The sequence below is a fragment of the Mesoplodon mirus genome (genome assembly GCF_964341445.2).
Source record: "Mesoplodon mirus genome assembly, chromosome: 2".
In the NCBI taxonomy this organism is placed as follows: Eukaryota; Metazoa; Chordata; class Mammalia; order Artiodactyla; family Ziphiidae; genus Mesoplodon; species Mesoplodon mirus.
In genome coordinates, this window is record NC_138977.1 from 225590562 (window position 1) to 225614547 (window position 23986).

Here is a 23986-nt window from a genome sequence, read left to right on the forward strand (position 1 = left end):
TTCTTGTTAGTTATCTATTTTATACATAGTAATGTGCATATGTCAAGCCCTATCTCCCAATTTATCCCTCCCCTCCTTTCCCACTTGGTAACCATAAGTTTGTCCTTTTTTAAGACTGAATAATACGCCATCATACGTATACACCACATTTTGCTTATTCATTCATCTGTCTACAGACACACTTAAGTTGCTTCCATGTTTTAACCTATTGTGAATAATGCTGTACAAATGCTATACAAATATCTCTTTAAGATCTTGCTTTCAATATTTTTGGATATGTACCCAGGAGTGGAATTGCTGAATCATATGACAATTCTATTTTTAATTTTTTGAGGAACCAACATACTGTTATTCACAGAGGCTGTACCATTTGCATTCCCACCAACCGGGCCCAAGTGTTCTGTTTCCCACCCCCTCACCAACACTTTTTATATTCTGGGGTGGTTTTTTTTCATAGTAACCATTCTAATAGGTGTGGGGTAGTTACCTCATTGTAGTTTTCATTTGCATTTTCCCTAACGATTAGTGATGCTGAGCATCTTTTCATGTGCTTATTGGCCATTTGTATGTCTTCCTTGGAGAAAGGTTTATTCAAGTCCTTTGCCCATTTTCGAAATGAATTGTTTATTTGTTCTTGAGTTTTAGGAGTTCTCTACATATTCTGGATATTATTCTCTTATCAGACATACGACCTGCAAATATTTTCTCCCATTCTGTGGGGTGCCCTTTTACTCTGCTGATACTGTCTTTTGATGCACAAAATTTTAAACTCTTCATAAAGCCCAATTTACCTATTTTTCTCTTTTGTTGCCTGTGCTTTCTGAGCCACGTCCAAGAAATCATTGCCAAATCCCACATCTTGAAGGTTTTACCCTACGTTTTCTTCTAAGAGTTTTGTAGTTTTAGGTCTTTGATCCATTTTGAGTTAAATTTTGTACATGGTGTCAGATAAGGATCCAACAAGAGTGATCACTAAGTGACTCATCCTTCAGCCCATTCAAGACTTTATCTCCCTTAGGTCTCTGAAGCGTGTTATTTAGTGAACGGCAGTGTGTTATTTAGTGACGCTAACTAGCAACAGTAATTTACCAAAGCCACACAACAGGAGGAAAGATTTAAGATCTCTTTGCCACTTCTGTTCCCAGAGGCTGCTGAGCCTGAGCCTGCTTCAAGCCTGGGGCCACACCAGGAGCTAGCACTGAGGGCTCATCGCATGCCAGGCAATTACCTCATTGAATCCTAAGACAGCTCAGTGAGAGAAATATAATTATTATTTCCACTTTACAGAAGTGGAAATTAAGGCACAGAAAGGGTAAGAAAATTGCCCAAAGTCACACACACCTAGTAAGAAAGTGAAGAAGCCCAGACTGGAATCCAGGCAATTAGGATGACTCCTTGGGAGTAAAAACTATGACTAGGATCAAGCACATTAAAAGAATCATGAGGGCTTCCCTGGTGGCGCAGTGGTTGAGAGTCTGCCTGCTGATGCAGGGGACGCGGGTTCGTGCCCCGGTCTGGGAAGATCCCACGTGCCGCGGAGTGGCTGGGCCCGTGAGCCATGGCCGCTGAGCCAGTGCATCCAGAGCCTGTGCTCCGCAATGGGAGAGGCCACAACAGTGAGAGGCCTGCGTACCGCAAAAAAAAAAAAAAAAAAAAAAAGAATCATGATACCCAACAATCATAAGAAATGCTCCAGTTTGCAAAGTTCTTTATTATACATCACCTCATTTGGATTCTCCGAAGTCCCTGAGAGGTGGCCAAGAAAACACAGAGGTTTTTTATGCAAAGAAAACAAGACCCACAGAGGGTAAGAGACATAAATGCCCCAAAACAATACAACGGTGGCTCTGGCACCTACACCAGCCCTCCTGAGCCTGGTCTGGGGTTCTTCCACATCACCTTACCACCTGCCTCCTTACAGAGTGCAACCTACCAGCAGAAATTCTGGGGTCAAACATGACACCAGCTAGGATACTGATCACATTGACAACAAGTTGAGCTATGAACTCCATCAGGAGCCAGAAGCTGATTTGAACATTGTGGGTACAATAATACTGGAACCTTCCATTTGTATAAGACTAAATACTCCACAAAACAACTTCCACATTTTCGCACTCGGTCCTCCCAAGTCCTGCCATAACAGCTGTGCTCTAATGAGCAAATGTCTTATTGTCTTTTGCTGGATTTTTTGTTTACTGACTCTCCCTTCAAGACATCTGAGTACTCACTATGGACCCATAATCCCTTATGTACAATTCTAAAATTCATGAAGTTCTGAAATATGAGAGGTTTTCTCTCTCAGTTTGTAGAAAACTAATCCGACAACAAAACCTTACCTGAACTAACCTGGGGCTATTTATAACATTAATTTATTCCATTTAATGTGAATATTCATATATTTTATTACAGAAACATCAGTGAGATTAATTACAGGGTGCTACTCAGATCCCCCTGGGAATGTTATGCAGGATCACCTTTCTGAAATAAAACTAAAAAGTCACCGTTGAATTACATTTGGCCCCAAGAGTTCTGGATGGAGAACCGTGGATGGGTACCACAGATATTTAATGAACTCACCAGCCCCTGGGTTAGTGTTTTCCAAATACCTGTCATGCAGTCCCCACAAGACAGACATTATTTCTGCTTATAGATACAAGCACTGGGGTGTGGAGAGATTCTCTAATTTGTTCTGTCTCACAGAGCTACTTAATGCCAGTGTCAGAACAACCAGAACATCATGTTCTCAGCATTCCCCATACGTGTGTGTGTGTGTGTGTGTGTGTGTGTGTGTGTGTTGGGGGGAGGGGAGGTAGTCAGAGATGGCTTATGGGCTTTGTAAAGCATGAGCAAGTAAAACAGAGACTGAAACTTCATACACCCCAGGAAATAAGAGAGAGGAGAAAACAGGGATTTCCAGGCCTACATAGAACCCTACCTCCACTTTGCCTCTTCTGGACACCTGTCTGTTTGGCAAAGAAAACAGAGGAGAGATTCTGAAATAACTTATATCCCAAGTTGCCAACGACCAAGAGTGGATTTTGGCTGGCAGGGTCTTCTTTTTAGGGTAATGGGAGATACTGCTTGGAGTCTGCCAACAGAAAAACAGGAAAGAGGGCCATTTCTTCTCAGCATCCCTGTGCCTTCTCCTGGGGATGCTGGAGGTACCACTAAAGGGCAAATAACAAGCACAAGGTATTGATGGTTCCAGATTGGACCGCCTATGGGTTAACACAGCCTCTTTGGGGCCTGGAATGCACTCTCCATGGCTAATCTAGATGCGTGATTGATCTTCGCCAGTGTTGCATGTTTGTATTCAATCTTCTGAACTCTCTTCTGCAACAATAATTCATGTCAGAGCAGTTTATGGATCAACAGTGTATTTTCTGGTTAATGCAACCCTGGACCTATAATAATTCAAAAGTGAGATTTATCACTCTGCCACAATTCCATCTTCATGCTTCATCTCTTCATGTTTACATCTGGTTTAGCTTTTTCTAATCTAAAATAAATCAGCATGAAAAGCATTAGATTTTTCATTTAGACTCTCAATTGCCTTTTATTACCAAGATAATATCCCTTATCTGACTGCAAATGGTGGGACTGTTCCCTTGTTAGGATCTGAAAAAAGATGCTACAGTTCAACCTCTGTGTCTCTCCTTGCTTCTCCTTCACTTTGGTTTTCAAGGGTGGTGTCTGGTGGGGTTCTGGTTGGAAAAGGAGACAAGTCAGGATGTAAAGAGGAGAGATCATTTCAATCATTCCTCCTCTCGTGAGACTCACAGACGAACGCCTCCCCTGGCTGCCTCATGAGAAGTGATCTTGGGAGAGTTCACTCTTCATTGCCCCACCAGTGCCTTCAGCCCCTGTCTGTTTACAGGCATAAATGGGAGCAGCAAGGACGAAACACTTGACTGGAGACTTTTATGCGAACATCAGGGGTGGGGGGAAAATAACACCGTATTATAGGCATGTTAATTACCCAGTTACAAAGTCAATAAAATGTACCATTGGAAGTGTCCAATTCCATGAGATTAAGTACATTCACCATGTTGAGCAACCATCACCATTCTCCGTCTCCAGAGCTTTTCCATCTTCCCAAACTGAAACTCTGTCCCCATTAAACAAGGATTCTCCATTCCCCTCCTCCACCCAGTCCCTGGCAGCCACCACTCCACTTTCTGTCTCTGTGAAATTTAACTATTCCAGGCACCTCAGAAAAATGAAGTCAAACAACATAATGGGGCTTCCCTGGTGGCGCAGTGGTGGAGAGTCCGCCTGCCGATGCAGGGGACACGGGTTCGTGCCCCGGTCTAGGAAGATCCCACATGCCGCGGAGCAGCTGGGCCCGTGAGCCATGGCCGCTGAGCCTGCGCGTCCGGAGCCTGTGCTCCGCAACGGGAGAGGCCACAGCAGTGAGAGGCCCGCGTACCGCAAAACAAAACAAAACAAAACAAAACAACAACATAATGTCCTTCTGTGCCTGGCTTATCTCAGACAGCACAAGGTCCTCGAGGCTCAGCCATGGTGCACATGGGCTGCCTTTCACTCTGTTGACAGGGTCCTTGGATGCACAGTTTTTCACGCTGATGCAGCCCAACTTATCCATTTTTTCTTTCGTGGCCTGTGCTTTTGGTATTGCCATCTTGGATTTTTTAAATAATTTTATCTGTGAACTTATGTTTTGTGTATAAACCCCATGGGATGGGCATGCATGTGAGCAGAAAGACGTGTGCCATGTGTGTGTTTGTTGATTTCCTTGCTGCCCCATTCACAGAAGGTGTTCTGGTGCTCCTTGATCACAGAATTCGGGTGAACCTACAATGCATGGGAGTTTAGAGAGATTCAAAGTGAATAAAAGTTAAGCGAATTACCCCAAGATCAACTAAGCAGAAGGATGACAGCCCCGAGAGGCCATGCTTTCCACTGGAACCAGATTTGCTTCAAATGTAGGAAGAAGGCTATAGATTTCTGAAAAACACAAATGCCTGAGCAACTCTACTGAGACAGACTGGGACCTGGGATCTGGGACCCTTTGCTGCAGTGCTTGCACCTGAACAAACATCTGCTCAAGCAACAAAATACAAAGAAACCATAAGGGACTAAAACTAACTGCATGCATGCACAGTTGGGGCAAATTATGGACAAGATACAAAAAGACCAAAAACCCAACGGCCATTTCTGAAGAGCCAGGAGCAAAAGCAGGGTGTTGGGGGCAAAAGCAGCGTACTGCGCATGCCTGCTGCACTCAACACCACCAAAGTGGGGGGCAGACCACCTACACCACCGCTCCAGCCTGACCTCTGGACACACCCCTACCCTCATTCCACATAAGGAACCAGCTCACCCCCCCTTAGGGACCCAGCAAGGGAAACTGTTACTTGTTCTCACTCACCCCTGCTGAAGTAGGGGCCTTGCCTGAATTTCTTGTCTGGCCTCTTATCAATTTCAACTGATTACGGAGGCCAAGAACCCTGGCTGGTAACCCTATCATATCTGTTCTTACTCCTCTTACATCCCTGTGTTAGCCAACCGCTTACGCTGAAAATAATAGCATAGAAGGAAAGGAGAGATGGGCAACCACAGTCCCCTTTCCTTTTGGTGCTTGCTTACTCATCAGTAAACTAAAGGTAGAGAGTGTTGGTAAAATATGATTATACCAAGGAATGAAATTAAAATCTGAATTGGTTTTTGCAGTGTTTCCGTTGTTCTAGTAAGAATAGATATATGAGACATTTCTCCAAAGAAGACATAGAGATGGCCAGCAGGCACATGAAAAGATGCTCAACATCACTAACTAGAGAAATGCAAACCAAAATTACGATGAGGTATCATCTCACACTGGTCAGAATGGCCATCATTAAAAAGTCTACGAATAATAAACCCTCCTACACTGTTGGTGGAAATGTAAATTGGTGCAGCCACTATGGAGAACAGTATGGAGGTTCCTTAAAAAACTAAAAATAGGGACTTCCCTGGTGGCGCAATGGTTAAGAATCCGCCTGCCAATGCAGGGGACACGGGTTCAATCCCTAGTCCAGGAAGATCCCACATGCCACAGAGCAACTAAGCCCATGCACCACAACTACTGAGCCTGTGCTCTAGAGCCCGTGAGCCACAACTACTGAGCCCATGTGCCACAACTACTGAGCCTGTGTGCCACAACTACTGAAGCCCGCGCGCCTAGATCCCGTGTTCTGCATCAAGAGAAGCCAACACAATGAGAAGCCCACGCACTGCAAAAAACAGTAGCCCCACTCGCCACAACTAGAGAAAGCCGGTGCGCAGCAACAAAGACCCAACGTAGCCATAAATTAATTAATTAAAACTAAAAATAGAGCTACCATATGATCCAGCAATACCACTCGTGGCATATATCCGGAGAAAACTCTAATTCGAAAAGATACAAGCACCCCGATGTTCACAGCAGCACTAATTACAATAGCCAAGACATGGAAGCAAATTAAATGTCCATCAACAGAGGAATGGATAAAGAAGATGTGGTATATATATATATATATACAAAAGAATATTCCTTAGCCATAAAAAAGAATGAAATAATGCCATTTTCAGCAACGTGGATGGACCAAGAGATTATCATATTAAGTGAAATGAGTCAGAGAAAGACAAATATCATATGATATTGCTTATATGTGGAATCAAAGAAAAGATACAAATGAACTTATTTACAAAACAGAAATGGACTCACAAACATAGAAAACAAATTTATGGTTACCAAAGGCGGGTAAGATAAATTAGGAGTTTGGGATGAACACATACATACTACTATATATAAAATAGGTAAATGAAAAGGACCTACTGTATAGCACAGGAAACTACTCAATATCTTGTAGTAACCTATAATGAAAAAAAATCTGAAAAAGAATATATATATATATGTATATAACTGAATCACTTTGATGTACACTTGAAACTAACACAACATTGTAAATTAACTATACTTCAAAAAACTTTTTTAAAAAAGGAAAATATATGCATGGATGAGATGAAAAATAAAAATTGTATCATTTCAATAATTCCACAGATGAGTTAAATGTTTTAATATTTGTGTTAAAACTGAGATCACACAATATAAAGGTGAACAGTAAAATTCATGGTAATAATTTAAATTTTTAGTTTTTCTTTACTTACACCAACTAAATAGCAAATAAAAACCATCATAACAAATCAAGAGAAAGACCATGGAAGAAAGGAGAAAGACTTATACGTTAGAACCTTAAATGACTATTATTCCTCTTTTTTTTAACATGGGGCCCACATGTTCATTTTGTTCTGGTCCCCACAAATAACACAGCCAAACCTGAGTGAGTGGCATGTACTGCAGAACTGTTGCATGGAAAGTCATTGTATTCTTGTTCCCTGTGTCTGAGAGCTGGCACAGTGGTACGCAGGCCTTTGGAGCATTTGGAACACATATCCAGGCATTTGTTCCTGGATATTACATCCACAGCGAGGGGCAAACAGTGTGGCTCTGAGCCCCCCGCATCTCCCATGCACCGCGGGCCCCTCTGCACGTCCATCAACCGAGACCCAGTCCCTTTCACACACCTGGTCTAACCCAGCGCCACTGAAAGCAGCTAAGCTGGAGAAGCCAGCAGTGTCCAGAACTCATTAGTGGGAGCTGAGCACACTTGTAGCTCAAATAATGAGTTTTGTGAAGTTTCTGTAAATGCAGGGCTGGATCAGAGGCTCTGAGCCCTCCCCAGGGTATAGCTGCTTGAGGGCCCACCCTCTTGCCCCCTGGTTGCAGTGGCTTCGCTGGGAAGAGGCTTCTTGTTCTCAATACAAAATGGCAAGCAATTTGTTGTGTGCTTTAAGAAGATCATGCCCCCATTTTGCCTTCAGCCCTGTTTGTTTCTCTGAAACATGATTATTCCTAAATCCTGGATGTTTTCCAAGATACTCCTTTTTGGAGCTGTCTCCAAGTCTTTTCTGGATGGAGAAAGGATATACATTAGACTCACAGAGAGGAAATTAAACAATTTCTCTATTAGGAATTTGATTAATGAAAAGGGGAGCAAATGGAATGACCTCTAGTTTGGAGCTTCACTTTGGCAATCTAGAGCTGATGTCTGTCTGTCAACCACTAAAAAATGAGTGAATCTGGAAGCGAGCCTAACGTATCAAATCAGAGGACGCTCTCTTCCATGCCCAAAGTCATCAACCGTCACTCACTCCGGCCTCAGGTTTTCACCTAAAACACACTTCATGCACTTTTGTTCATTCATTCATTCATACATGTACCCCACAATGTTTCTTGAAGGCTGATCTGGTGCTGGGGACACAGTCGTGAGCTAGAACAGATGAGGGGCCCCTTTCCTTATGAAGCTGCTAGACAGAGGTTCACACCTATGTGCCTTCAATTCCAAGGGCTCCTATTATTTCCCTTTTTGCACAGATACAACATTTTAAATACAGTATTGTAAGCAGAATACTCACATGTATCATATGTCCTCTTTCCTTTGAGTGTGAGCAGAACCTGTGAATACAATGGGCTATCACTTCTACAATTAAGTCCTGTTACACGCAAAAGGGTTTTGCAGATTCAGTTAAGGTTGCTAATCAGTTGATGTGGAGTTAATCCAAGGCAGATCATACCAGGTGGGGCTGGCCTAATCAGGTGTGTTTTTTAAAGCAATCAGAGAGATTCAAAGCAGCAGAGATTGTCCTGCTGGTCTTGAGGAAGCAAACAAACATGCTGTGAACTGCCTACGGCTGGAGCCACATGACAAGAACCTGAGGACAGCCTCTAAGAGCTGAGCACGTCAGTCATGAGCCACCATGACAATGGGGACTTCAGTCCTACAGCCACAAGGAACTGAATGCTGATGATGACCCGGGATCTTGGAAGAGGACTCTGAGCTGCAGATGAGATCACAGCCACATCTGACACCTTGAATTCAGCCTGGAAAGACCCTAAGCAGAGAGGCCAAAACTGTGAAATAATAAATAGGTCTTGTTTTAAGCTACTAAGTATATGATCATTTGTTTTGCAGCAGTAGAAGAATAACACAGATAGTATCTGCCAGATTGTTTTGTTTTTTTCTAATAGCCAATCAGAGCTGAAACTATGTATCATCCTGCACTAAACTGATATTATCTCAGTCATAAGTAAATAAACAAGTTGCCTCAGTTAATTTATACAGAGTGAGCACAAGGAAACAAACATATTCCTTGGACTGCAGAATGCTGATTGATAATGCTGTGGACCACCATGTTGGGAAACACTGAAATATATACTGTTTAATGTGACATGGCCTAATCTTGATGATCTGGCCTCTGCCAAGTATACTTGGTATATATACTATAAAATATACTTGACAAGCAATGCTTTGACATAAGTTCCACTAAATTAGGAAAATTTTTAGCCATTATTTCTTCAAATATTTTTCTGCCCTCACCCCATCCCCACTCTTTCAGAGATTCTAATTGTATGTGTCTTGGGTGTCTTGAGATCTCTCCCTCTCTTTTTTTCTCTCTTCAGTTAGAAATTTCACTGATCTTTTCTTCTATAGCATCCAATTTCCTGTTAATCCCATCTAGTGAAATCTCCATTTCAGATAGTATTAAAGAATCATTTTTTTCTTCTCTATAAGTTCTGTCTGGTTTATTTTTATATCAATTACTTCTCTTCCCATTGTGGTAATATCTTCCCTTAAATCCTTGACTTTAAGGGGAAAGCAATATATTTATAATATTTATAAGAGCTTTATAAAAAGTCCTTGCTTGCTATTCCATCATCTCTCCTATTTATGGATCTGCTTCTATTAATCGTAATTCCTCCTGGTTAAAATCATAATTTCCTGCTTTGTCAAATACCTAGCAAGCTTTATCTGGATGCCAGATATTTTTAATTTTTTATTATTGCTTGATGGATTTTGTTGTAATCTTTTAAGGAATGTTAATCTTTGTTCTGGCCGGCAGTTAAACTACTTGTGAAACAGCTTGATTCTTCAAGAATTATGTTTTAAATTGCTATAGGATGGACCTAAGACAGCCTTTACTCTAGGGCTGGTTTAGCAGACTTCCAAGGCAGAACCCTTCTAGAATCTCTACTGAATTTACCATACATTCAATGAGGGCTCTACATTCTGGATGGTGGGGAACTTCAGTGATCTGTGGCCCTAAGTGAGCACTGAGAATTGTTCATCTGATAGCTTCCCAGTAACTGTTCTTCCCTTGCTGGTTGTTCTTTGGCCTTGTGAAGTTTCACAGCACAGATTGGTCTTCATCTGCAGACTCAAGGGAACCTGAAGGAAATGTCGGGAGCTCTTTCTCTGCCTGGCTCCCTCCTCTCAGGAACTACATCCTGTGAATTCTAGCCGCAGTTCTAGAGATTACTGAGTTCTGTTTAGGTTCTGCCTGCCTGTGCACCACCTAGAAGTTGCCATTCCAGCTGCCTGAAGTGTCTTCCCCTTCTCCATTCTTACCCCACATTCTCACCCTCCCTGCTGGTCCTGGGAAACTCCCAATCTCCCGTGAAGCACATGCCCAGAGGTCTCCTCCCCTGTGCAGTCTTGCTGAGTTCTCTGGGTCTACAGCTCTCTGTAGACCCCCTGACTTGGCATTCATTGGCTGCCTCCCCGACCAGATGATGAGAAGGGGCCGGAACCCTGCCTTTTGCAGCTCTGTGTCCCCGGCACCAAGCACAGTTCCTGGCACATAGTAGGTCCTTGATACTTTTAAAAAAATGATCCAGCCCAACCTTTCCTCTTTTGTCCATCTGCTCCACTAGAAAGGGAAGAGAACCTGGGACAGCAAAAACAGAGGGCACTGAGAACCCATGTGGGACTTATAAACCAGAAGAAGGTGCTTAATGAAAAAGCCACGGGAAGGAAAGATGCCTAAACCAGAAGGAGAGAGTCAGTGGGCTCTCTATTGCCTCTTCCCACCTGATTCTGGCATGGTTTAGTTTCTCTAGGACCAACTCTGAAGTCCCCTAGGGTCCCCAGCTATTGCTGTCAGGACAAAGGCTGCTTCCCTCTCTGCTCCCCCAACACCTTGCAATAAACACAACCACAGAGGAGGATGTCACTAAGGTAGAAGCTCCCTTCTGCCGCTCCTAACTGTGTCTCTGTGCAGCCTGCATCATCTATCTGGGCCTCGCAGAATTTTCTCTCGGAAAAACAAGGCTCATGTGCCTCGCACAGCTGTGGTGAGGATCAATGAGGCAATTCAGGGACCAACCAACACAGTCCCCTTTGTTCCATCCCCATCTCAACTCTCCTTGCACAGAGTGGTCCAGCCATTCCGCTCTCTGATCATATCTCCCCCCACCCCCCCGCCATGCCCCTTCACACCGGCTTTCTCAACACAGGCAATTCGCACGGGTTTCTTTGTCATTTTCTCTTTGGTTCATGCGGTTGGAAAATATCGGTCTGAAACTTCCAGATCAAGGAAGTTGATCTGTATCAGAATCACCTGGTTTTTATGTTAAAAACAGATTTTTGTACTCAGCCATAAAAAAGATGAGATAATGCCACTTGCAGTAATATGGATGGACCTAGAGATTGTCATACTAAGTAAGCAAGTCAGACAAAGATAAGTATCATGTGATATCACTTATATGCTGAATCTTAAAAAAATGATACAAATGAACTTATTTGCAAATCAGAAACAGACTCACAGACATAGAAAACAAACTTATGGTTACCAAAGGGGAAGGGGGGGTAGGGATAAATTAGGAGTTTGGGATTAGCAGATACAAACTATTATATATAAAATAGATAAACAATAAGGTCCTACTGCATAGCTATATACTGAATATAGGGAACCATATTCAATATCTTATAATAACCTATAATGGAAAAGGATACAAAAAAGAATATATATATATATGCATAACTGAATCACTTCACTGTACACGTGAACTAACACAACATTGTAAATCAACTATAATTCAATTTTAAAAATGAGAACATGTCACTCCTCTGCTTAAAACTCTCCAATGATTTCCCAATGTACTTAAAATAAAATCTAAAAGCTTGGGCTTCCCTGGTGGCGCAGTGGTTGAGGGTCCACCTGCCGATGCAGGGGACACGAGTTCGTGCCCTGGTCCGGGAAGATCCCACGTGCCGCGGAGAGGCTGGGCCCGTGAGCCATGGCCGCTGAGCCTGCGCATCCGGAGCCTGTGCTCCGCAACGGGAGAGGCCACAACAGTGAGAGGCCCGCATACCGCAAAAAAAAAAAAAAATCTAAAAGCTTCAAAACAAAAACAAAAAAGTACCAGAGATTTCTGGACCCCACCCTTTCCCAGAGCCCAGGGGTCTATATCCTTAGAAAGGTCTCTTGAGGATTCTGAAGGACAGTAAAGTATGAGGGCAAGTCAATGCTTTATGAGGTGACAAACTCCGTTCAGATCCTGGTAGGTCTTCAAGGGAGGGTACAACTTACATGAAAAAATATCCTGTTAATACTTCCTGACTTAACCCTGGCTTTACCAGGCAGGAATCAGATGTGTGTGAACACACATTCTCAATAATCTCTTGTCAGATGGAATTTGCAGCTGACCACAGGGCTGGGTGGGCTCTGAGTAGAAAGTGTGCATTCAGCTCAAGGACAACTTAGTGACGAATCTCTGAATTGCTCGGGGAATGGAGCCAAGGGTATAGGAGCTCATAAGTCCCTGTCACCTGGCACTTTCAGTGAGGAGAAGCTAGGAAGGGGATGTTCACCCAGTTGAAACAGGACTTCTGGCACAGGGGCAGCATCCTCAAAGCACTGGTCACAATTAGCTTGGGTCCAGGGGCCATGTCTTCATGCCATGGCTCTGCTTCAAAGTTGGGGATGACAGAAAAAGGCACATTGGAACTTGAACACCAACAACGACTCACTTTTACGAAATGCTGCCTCTGTGCCAGGCCCGAGGCTCAGCCTTTATATAGAGCATCTCCCTTATTCCTCCCAGCAACCCTATAAAGCAGATGTCACCATGGTTCCCATGAACGCAGATGAGGAAACTAAGGCTCAAAGAGGTCAGGAAACTTGCCAAGGTCACTCAGCTATCAAGACCCCAGAAAGACTCCATCCAGTGCCCTGGGTCTTGGCCACACCCCCGTTTCTTCTACCATCTCTCCTGCCTTGGTTTGGCTGAAATGTGGACGTTGTCCCCCCACCCATGCACAATTTCCTGATGGAAGTTGGCCAAATGATGTCAGATAGGTCTTCGGAGGCTTGGCTGTAAATATTCCAGATCAACTTGCACTTCATCTTTCATAGACATTCACAGTGCAGTTAATTTGGAGACCTCAGCCACCAGGTGTGCTTCTTGACATATCAAAACTCATCTCAGACCTCTGACCTCTTGTGCCTCTTCAGGACCTCGCCCCCTGACGGCCAGCCTCCCATTGGCAGGAGCAGGGAGGGGCTGGTGTGGCAAATGGGCAGCACTGATTCCCAAGGGTGGTCACTCCATCTTTTGCCTCTTGGATCCCCTCCTCCTGCATCTGGACAGAGGCTACCAGCCATCGTCAATGGATGAGTGTTGAAGCTTCTAGGAGATTCTAGGAGGATCACCGAGTACACTCTCAGGTCTTGCGCATGAGGCAGAGGTTTCCGACCTGGTCACTGGGCGGTAAAGCTAATGGAAATATGTATTGTCCTTTGTGAAATGTCCTTTTCTCAGTCCTGACTCTGGAGGGCTCAGTGCCTTCCCTGCTATCCCAGGGAGAACACCACTCGGAGGCCAAGTCTTCAGAAGGAAGAGTGAAACTCAGAAGACTCTGGTCTGGCTAAGTCTCTTCAGCTTGGTTTGGAAATAGGCAAATTGTTTTGTACCTTTTGATAACTGTGAGAAGAAAGGGAATGTTTGTGTCACCTTCTGTTTGGTCTCAGTGACTTCTTTATTCCCTGAATAAGGTTAGCTTGAAGCCCAAGCACTTAAAACTTGAGTGCTTCTATTTCATACTACCTAAGGGTTCACTTCAACCACTGGAAAACATCCATCAAAGCCCAGAGTGGCATTTCTCAACTCCAGTGGGGCATCAAAACCACCTGGGAAGACACACCTACTTCCGGCCATGATGGAGCAACCAGACAAAAGCTATGAAGCAATTGTTTCCAGACACTGGGCACAAAAAATGCAGGGCTATGAGGGGTAACCAGAGAGGTGAGCCCTACAATTGTCCCCACCTAGAAGCAGTTTCCAGGCTGTGTATTGGGAAGGGACGCTCGAGAGATCCTGGGGTCTCACTGAGTGGACAGGGCAGGGGTGCGGATTCAGAGAGGCTGAGGTAGCTAGAGTTTGTGCAGCCAAATACCAAGGAATAGCAAGGAAAGAGAGTTTCTAGCAACCTGCCGGGGGGCCCAGCAGTCTTTGGCTGAATACTCATTTGCACATGCCTAAGGGAAAACTGTCTGAAACCAGGAAAAGAACTGCCAGACAGTAGTAAGCTGGACACTTCCAGGACCTCACCAAGAGCTGGAAACAGTTTGTGTTCCCACTGGCCCTGGTGGAAAGATCTCACATACATGGGACATTAAGTTGAGTCCTCACAAGGATCATGCCTTAACAGTGGGGCTGAACAGTATGGAAAACAGTATGGAGGTTCCTCAAAAAACTAAAAATAGAGTTACCATATGATTCAGCAATTTCACTCCTGAGCATATATCCAGACAAAACTATAATTCAAAAAGATATATGCACCCCTATGTTTACAACAGCACTATTCACAATAGCCAAGACACGGAAGCAACCTAAACATCCATCGACAAATGAATATATATATGTGGTACATATATACAATGGAATACTACTCAGCCATAAAAAAGAATGAAATAACGCCATCTGCAGCAACATGGATGGACCTAGAGATTACCACACTAAGTGAAGTAAGTCAGAAAAAGAAATACAAATACCATATGATATCACTTATACGTGGAATCTAAAATATGACACAATTGAACTTACCTACGAAACAGAAACAGACTCACAGACATAGAGAACAGACTTGTGGTTGCCAAGGGGGAAGGAGGCTGGGGGAGGGATGGAAGGGGAGTTTGGGGTTAGCAAATGCAAACTATTATATGTAGAATGGATGAACAGCAAGGTCCTACTGTAGAGCACAGGCACCTTACCTATTCTCAATATTCTGTGATAAACCACGATGGAAAAGAATATGATAAAGGATGTATATGTATGTATAACTGAATCACTTTTTTGTACAGCAGAAATTAACACAACATTGTAAATCAACTATACTTGAATAAAATAAATTTTTAAATGTAATGGGCCTGAATTAGCACAAGATCAGGGTTCCTCAGCCTCCACACTGTGGACATTTCAGGCTGAGCAGTTCTTTGTTCTGGGCGCAGGGGACTGTCCTGGGCACTGCAGGATATTTAGCAGCATCCCTGGCCTCTACCCAGTAGGTACCAGTAGCATCTTTCCTGAGTTGTCACAACCAAAAATATCTGCAGACATTACCAAATATCCTCTGGGGTGTGGGTGGAGGGCAAAATCACCCATGATTGAGAAGCACTGCCCTTGACTAAAATCTGCCAAGAAGTAAGGCTCAAAAGGATCAAAGTGTTTTCAAGGAATGTACCTCCTGCCAGAACGAAGTTCAATGCTCTTTAAAGGAATACAGCAAAGTCAAACACCCACTCTGGGTCACAAGAGCCTTGGCTGGGCCACAGGCATATGTAGTTCGTAAAAGTCACCGTGAGAAAACAACCCAAATATCCACCGGCAGATGAACGGACAAAGAGAATGTAATATATACATACTGGAATATTATTCAGCCTTAAAAAAGAAGGAAACCCTACCATTTGTGACCACATGAATGAAACTAGAGGACATTATGCTAAGTGAAATTAACCAGTTACAGAAGGACAAATGGCATGATTTGTCCTGCATGACTCTACTTATATGAAGTATAACAACTAAGCAAATTATCGAAGCAGAAGATAAAATGGTGGTTGCAGGGGCTGGGGGAGGGGGAGGGGGAGGGTGGAGTTGCTACTCGATGGGTATAAGTCTTCAGTTATGCGAGAGGAATAAGCCCTAGAGCTTTCCTATACCACATAGAGCCTATGCTTAACAATGTGGTACTGTTACTTCAAAATATGTTAAGACAGATCTCATGGTAAGTGTTTTTACCACCAAAAAACGAACAAAAAAGCAACACGCAAAAGAACACAAGGAAATTTTTAGCAGTGATGGATATGTTTAGTACCTTGATTGTGGTGATGGTACTATGGGTGCGTGCATATGTCTAAACTCCTCAGAGGGTAGACATTATCAAAAAGATAGATAAATATAAAAAAATAAAAGTTTGCCATGATTCTTCTATTCAGCCAGAATTGAGCACCACAGCCAAGCCCCCCCCCCCCAAAAAAAAGGATGATTAGGAAAGGGAGATGGAAATGATAGAGGTTTGGGGAAATGTTGAGAAGCATGGCTAAATGGTGATCACCAAATACAGAAACTTTCCCTGGTCCATCTAATGATTAAATGTATTAGAAACGGTCATCTACATGAAGACAGATGGGTGAGACTTGGCTGGCGTGCCCCAGCCCAAGCCTATCATCAGAATGGTCTCCTCGATCAATTAACAGATGCCCACTCACATTCCAACTCTGGGAGATGTGAGCACATCTCTGAATTCTACATGGCTTCCCTTCTAACCTCAGGGAAACTGTCCGCGCCCTGCTTCATAGGGAATCTCAGAAGGTGGCCATGCTTGCAATGTTGACAGCAACCAGACTCAAATAAAAATCCATCTCCTTGCCCATTTATAGGTATTTTGATATCCAAAATTTATCAGGTATGTCTGCAGGAGGAGAAAGGTTCTGAACATACTGTGGTTTTAATAGTTTGGGGCATTTTGGAGTCAGCAGGGATCAAGGCTTTGCAAACATGAAGAGCAGGATCTTTAGCCCCCTCACCACCACCTGCTTCCAATCCTCACTGCCTTTCAGATGTGACCGTACATCTGCTTGCCATCCCTATTACAAGGCAGTTTAAGCAAGGGAACGAGTATGGCTGGACCATCCCTGGGCCAGAGTTAGGTCTGTCCCAGATGAGAGGCAGCACTTCCAAGCATTAACACAGCTCAGGACTAAGGTCACAGTTTTAGAAAAATGCCAGCCTTAGACTTTGAACTCAACTCAAATACCTCTGTATGTCTTCCTGAGGAGGACTTGAAATCCATAAGGTTTTTACAGAAACAAAATCTCCCAAACTCACTCTTCCTGGAGCACCAGCCAGTTTCTTTAATCTGGCACCTTCGTGCATTGAGAGTTCATCCAGTGAGCTTGCTCATTTTTCACCCCATCAGGTACTTTATGGTTAAAGCCCTGGCAGATTAACCAATGGCTTTGGAGCCTTCGAGAGAGAAGGGGTCACTGGGCCAAGTGTAACAGGACCCAGAGGCTGTTAATTGGGTTCTCGTCAGTTCAGCTTGGAAACTGAGCAAGAAAGCTGCCTTCTTGCTGGGTTTCCTAACCTAAATGGCTGACATGCCCCGGTGGGAATAACACCAAGAACAGTTCAATGGACATTGACTATTTTAAAGTGAAATGTTTTTGCTACTAAAAGAACAGAGCTCGGAATTCAGAGGGATCAGAGGCACAGATCCTATCTGAGTTTTCAAACTTGGCCTGCCCTTAAGTGGGGGAAGCAGGCCCTGCCTGGACCGCCTTTCAAATCACAGACATAGTGAGGGCTGTCCAGCTGACCAGCCTGCTTGCTGTGGGTCTCAGACTCACTTGAACATAAGACTTTAGACTCCAGGTTACACTCAAGCAGCAGGCACACAGCCTCAATTGTTGGCTGTATTTGGAAATGTGGCTTGGGGGGGAGCTGAGTCACACAAAAAAACGCTGTAGCTGCAACTGTCAGCATAATAGATGTTTTTTACAATCTCCTACAAAGATGCACTTTTCCACACTGTTACCTTCAATGTTGCTATAAGAATAAACAAAGCTTTATGCATACCAAAAAAAAAAAAAAAAGGAACACAAGAGCTGCTCTTCGCCACTGAGGGTGTAAAATGGAGCCATGAACACTTTTTAAAAAATGCAAGCTGAGGGCTTCCCTGGTGGCACAGTGGTTGAGGGTTCGCCTGCCGATGCAGGGGACACGGGTTCGTGCCCCGGTCCGGGAGGACCCCACATGCCGCGGAGCGGCTGGGCCCGTGAGCCATGGCCGCTGAGCCTGCGCGTCCAGAGCCTGTGCTCCGCAATGGGAGAGGCCATAGCGGTGAGAGGCCTGCGTACCAAGAAAAAAAAAAAATGCAAGCTGATATAATTCAACAAGTTTTTCTCTGTCTCTGGAGGACTGAAAAATAACCTCAGTGAAAATGATACAATGATAAAATTCTATTCCCATCTGATTAATTCCTCCTGAATAATAACATCTCTGGTTTCCTTCAATTATATTCTAATTGCACACCTCTTGCTCTGGTTGATTCGGCAATGAACCAATGAACAACTATTACTGAATTTAATTAACACCATTATTTCCGTGGCCTTTATATCTCTGTGGTGAACGTGGAAATTCACAATCCCAGGGCTGGCACTGGGAGAAGCCAGCCTTGAACCCTGCAGAACAGGTTCTGACATTGCTCTGGAATAAGGAAGCCCAGTGTGGGGAACGAAAGACCTGGAGTTTTTGCCAGCATTCATGGGAAGCCTTTCCTAATAACAGCATAAGTATTCAGAAAGGTTGCCTTTCCATAAAACATTAGCAATTTGCATGTTACATTTATCAAAAGGGATGGGTAAGTGAGCTATATGGGAATCAATTACAATGTCATTCATAATTTAGTCCATGTACTATAAAGCACTGATCAGATTTCATGTGTGTTTACCTTCTGAAGGATAACTGCCTGTGGCTTATTCTAGTTTTAGAATACAAATATGTTTCAGAGCAATGTGTTTATCTCACTTTGAGATTCTAAATCTCCCAAGTTCTCCTTTTTCTCCCAGAAAAAGCCATTTCTGCTTGAAAATAAGAGTTCACCCTCAAAAAAATAAAAGCCCATTCTTACTGGTGTAACTTAAATCATTCTACTTCAACTTCATTAAGGCAAGGCATAGATATTCTCCTGCAAAACCCATCAGGAAACAAACAGGAATTTGTTTTTAAAAATAGATGATTGAAAATTTACACAGCTAAGAATATTTAACTCCCAGAAATGTACCACAGTTTCTAAAGGTGGATACAAATTATCCAACTGTTTGGCCTACTATTAAATTAGTTATCCACTATGCTCCCGCCCCCTCATATTTCAAAAACTGAAGTAAATTAAGAGATGAGAAAGTCTTTTCCAAATACCTCAGGAAAAACTACAAACCGACGATTTATCAGACCAGATAGAACATCTGACCTGTCTGTTTGATAAGCAACACTCCATTTCTCTGAACGAGGTGTGTGCCCAAATTCAACCTTACCTCGTATCTGCTGGCTGTCTGCTCAGCTGTCTTCAGGCCTTGATACATATGGATGATACAAACTTTGGCTCTTCTCTGGGAGGGAAACCAGTTCCTCTTCACGAAATCCATGACCATCACATGGTTTTTCAACTCTGTACTAAACGTTTTGATCTGAAAAGTCCGGTGGATGGCTGTTTCCGCGTGGCGGGCAGCATACCCCTTCTGAAGAGTTTTTGTAGAAATTCCAGACTGCTGCATGATACGCAGAATCCTGTGACTTCAGCGAGCGCGCCCAGCAAACACAATTTTCTTTGTTTAATCCAGGTATCGAGTGCAGCAGGAGGCACTTGGGAAGTGCCTGGGCTCGACCTCTCCCGGAGTTTTCCAGCTCCAAACCTAGTTGTTCTCAAACCCCAGCTGCAAAGAATATAGGATTTGCACGTGGGAACCTCGAGGGTGACCTTTATGTGCTATAAAAATACTCCTTGTTGCTGTCTGCCCGTCTCCAGCACTTCCACCTGTGTTCTCAGGTCGCTCAAAATCTTCTCTGATTTCAAAGACACGTTTCTCTTTCCCGCTGCATTCAAGTTCTGAACACAGGATCCACCTGGTTACCGCGAGGTCCAGTATGTTTTTCAGTCTCCAGCCCCTCGAATCCAAATAAATTATTCACGGGGCGCTGTACAAAGGAACCAGGAGTGATAATTGCTGCTTTTTAGAATTCCTGCTTTTTCTTGCCAGGACTGAAAGGAACAAGAACAGACTGCAACTGACACAAAGGGTGACCTCAGCCCTGGAGAAGATAAGAAACACATTCAAGTGGAAAAGAGAAGTCGAGCACAGAGCAGTGATGGGTACAAGCTGGCATCAGAGGCACAGAGCTCGGGTGGGATGTCCTGGTTGCCACTGGGGGGAGTGCCCTGGCTTAGCTGAGGGCTCTGGTCCCCAGCCAACCCTGGGAATCCCCTCACCACCCCAGAGCCTCAGTTTCCCCATGAGGAAACTTGGAATAATAATGCCTGCCGCTCACAGCGTTGTTAGGAGGATCAGGTGAGCAAAATGGTAAGCAAATAGCATGTAATAGAGTCACATAAGGCATCATTTCCAAAGAACAGTTGCCTTTTTTTCTGCCCAAATTATGCTGCACAGACATAGTGAGGACTACTACAGTTCTCCTCATAGGGAAGAACAAATCCGCCTCCGTATCAACTCTGTTTCCTTTACTTTAAACTTTGTATTCTATTGCTTTTGCTACAAGTTAAGAATGTTGCCTATAGCCTGAAATATACAGAGAGCCCATCCTCAAGGCTCTGACGTTTATGGGTGTAACACTTTTCCATTCATATAGAGATAAAAAGTTGCAAAAAGTTGCAGAACAGAGACTAACGTTTGTCTTGGAGGTTTATAGGAACATGGTGATCAGACCTCCCTGGACAGCTGTAAGAACAAAGGATTCTGACACCAAGAAATCTGCAACAACCAACCACACCCCTTCCCCTTCTAGTATAAAAGAAGCCTTAATTTCTACCTTGGGGAAGGTGGTTCTTTGGAATAAAGTCGCTATTTCTTGCTGAAACAACTCGTCTCTCAATTTATCAGCCTGTCCTGCAGCAAGCAGTTCGATCTCGGACTCAGCAACATTCTCTCTACACATATAATATACAGTAAGTCCCCTACACACAACCCTTCAAGTTAAACTCTTTCAAAAATGCAAACGTGCGTTCGCACGTCCAATCACGTAAGTTAGTTCACGTGCCTGGCGTACATTGTCACATGCGTGCATCCTCAACAAGTGGTTGTGCTTTTGTGTACTTTACTGTACAGGACTGTATAGAGTCCAATAGTACAGTATATTTATTTCAAGCTCAGGATGTCCGGAAGCAAGCGTAAAAACAGCAAGGATGTAGCTGGTACTGTACTGTGCTTTTCAAGGTACTGTACTGTAAGATTAAAAATGTTTTCTTTATTTTTTGTGTTTGTTTTTTATGTATTATTCGTGTGAAAAGTATTATAAACCTATTATAATACAGTACTATATAGCCGATTGTGTTAGTTGGGTACCTGGGCTAACTTTGTTGGACTTACGGACAAATTGGACTTACGAACGTGCTCTCAGAACAGAACTCATTCATATGTAGGGAACTTACTATAGTGGAGATTTAAAGGATGCTGAAAATTATTGGATTCTGAATTTCAAATCATTCAGAAATGCAGATGATATACTCCTTTTCACTTCATTTCATGTTTTGGTACTATTTCTGTTAATGCAGTTATTGAGAAGTGAGAATTACAAGCCTTGGATCAGGGGTCTGGGCCAGAAGAGGGCAGGTGACAAGCACCTGGGCTATGCTCTGAGCTCACACACAGAACTCTCTTCTGCAGGCAGCCTCCTCTCAGCTTTTGGCAAATATGCGCCTTGAAGAGTTCTCCCTCTCCACACGGAAAGCCGTGGGGTAGAGTGAATGAAGACATGTTTCCAAATGACTTTCCTGAAAACAGAGCATCAGTCCCTGGCCCAGAACCGAACCCTTCCTGCAGCAGGCGGGAGCTCAGCAAATCACACTCAGCAGTGCTAGGACTTGGAGGGTGGAATGTTAAACTTGCCCCTTTGGAGGCAATGGGAATGTTGAAGCCGAGAACAAAAACAGAGTAGGAGATAGAAAAGACTTCAGAGGTAATTTAGGCCAATGTTCTCATTTGAGTGTTAAGACAACAGACCCCGAGAGATTAAATGCCAACCCAAGACCACACAGTGGAGTTCCCTATTCCTTACACAGAATACTGGCCCGTTCTGCCTGTGGTTCTCCCAAGGAGGTCAATGTGAAGGTCAAGACCAACTGATGGCAGTCATGATTCCCATGAAAACACAGCACAACCGAGATTGATGGCCAGGAGGCATGCTGGACATGCCCCAGGGAGCTGCATGGGGGTGCCATCTTAGATTTGGAAGCTCCCAGAAAAAGACAGGGAAGAAATTCAAGCAATAAATTAAAATTAAACAAGGACAGCAAAGGAAGAGGACACCACTTGGCTCTTTGGGGGCTGTGAAGGCCATTCCTGAGACCCCACAGTGACCATCTGAACCAGCTTTTACTGGTACCCATCTGTCCCCAACCAGGAGCTCCTGCAAACCTGGTTAAAAAAAAAAAAAAAAAAAAAGGCCAAGTCTTTCCTGTCACCACAGCACACCAAAGGACACTGGGCAACACAGAGGCCAGTGCACTGCCCATCCAACTGCTCTATCGATGAGAGGTTTGCTGAGGGGTGCTGGCCGCTGCTGAGAGCCGCCTGTCACAGGCCATGTCAACCAACAGTGGCTACGGAGGCTCCTCAGATCGTCAAGGCTGACTTTCTCTTCCCTTGACCACAGACAGGGCTGGGCTTTAACCAGCCTTTGCAGCCACCAGAGAAAGCAGTCACGTTGTTACCAAATGCAAGTCCGTGGGCCCGATGCACAGTGAAGCCAAAGGATACCAAAGCGTCGGAGTTTGGAGCAGAGAAAATTTTGTTGCAGGGCCCCAGAGGGAGACGGGCGGCTCATGCCTTTAAAACCCGAAGCTCCTGGAAAGGAGCTCCAGCAAAGTCCTTTTAGAGGAGAGGTGAGGGAGGGGCGTGGTTAGTTGCAAACTTCTTGGTGTCAGATCCTTTGTTCTTGAGGTCAGGTCACGGTCCGGTCAGGATGCTCCTGTAAATCTCCACCAAAACAAATGTGATTCTCTGTTCTGACAAGAGAGGGAAGGTCCCAAGGCTCGACTTTCACACTCTGAGGTCCAGGCCTGGCCAAGAGGAAGGGGTGCCTGCGGGGTCCGGTTACACCCCCTCCCCCCCGGGAGCTCTCGTCCAGCACCCAGTCCGGGTCCTCCCACCAATGCCCAGGCCCGGCTGAAGAGGTCGCTCCCAGCTGGCGGCGCCCTCAGGGCCAGGTTCCCAGACCCTGCCCAGCCATCATCACTGAGGGAGCCAGGCGTCCAGGACCCCGCCGGCCCTCAGGCCGCCCAAACAGGGGGCCAGGCCCCAAGAACCACGACCCGTGGAGACCACGGCCGCCCCCATGAGGTCTCGGAGGCGGGGGTGGGGAGAGTTTCGCGGCTGCCTCAAGGGCTGGGCCCGGCCCCCTGCCTGTCCCCAGACCCCCAGCTCACCTGCCAGCCCGAGGCTGGAGGGCCTGGAGGGCCCCGGGGAGAAGGCCGCCAGCTTCAGGACCGTCAGACTTGATCCCTCATCCTAGGAAGAGGATGAGGCCCGGAGGGGCCGACGCTTGGTGGAGAGTCAGCGGGATGGAAAGGGCACAGTCAGGGGATGGGGCCCCAAACACAGTAGCATGTGATGACTTACAGACATGCCCCTCCCCTGCGCTTCAGTTCAGTTATCAACAAGCCCCTGGCGGCTCTGACACCCCTGAATGTAAGAGTGGGTCAGTCCAGGCCATGGGTGGACATAGCAGAGAGCGGCTTCCCACCCAGGGCCGTCCCCCACCCCAGGGGAGGAAGCGGGCCCCCTGCAGAGAGAGCCTCCTCCTGTCTGGGCCGCTGAGGAAGGGGCTCAGGTCCTTCCAACAGCCCTGGAACCAGCACTCTCACTCCCAGCGGGC

The 23986-nt window shown here is 44.8% G+C and overlaps 1 protein-coding gene across 2 annotated transcripts in view; it reads right to left on the minus strand.

The window, feature by feature from the left end:
* LOC309813226 ((E2-independent) E3 ubiquitin-conjugating enzyme FATS) overlaps positions 1 to 19653 on the minus strand; it is a gene marked incomplete at both ends in the record, with an annotated part of 240926 nt that extends 221273 nt beyond the window's left edge. For both annotated transcript variants that reach the window (XM_082637849.1, XM_082637848.1), the window contains one exon: positions 19414 to 19653. In XM_082637849.1, the coding sequence (XP_082493975.1) occupies positions 19414 to 19653 (240 nt within the window). The remainder of the gene's footprint in view (positions 1 to 19413) is intronic.
* Positions 19654 to 23986: the final 4333 nt, after the last annotated feature.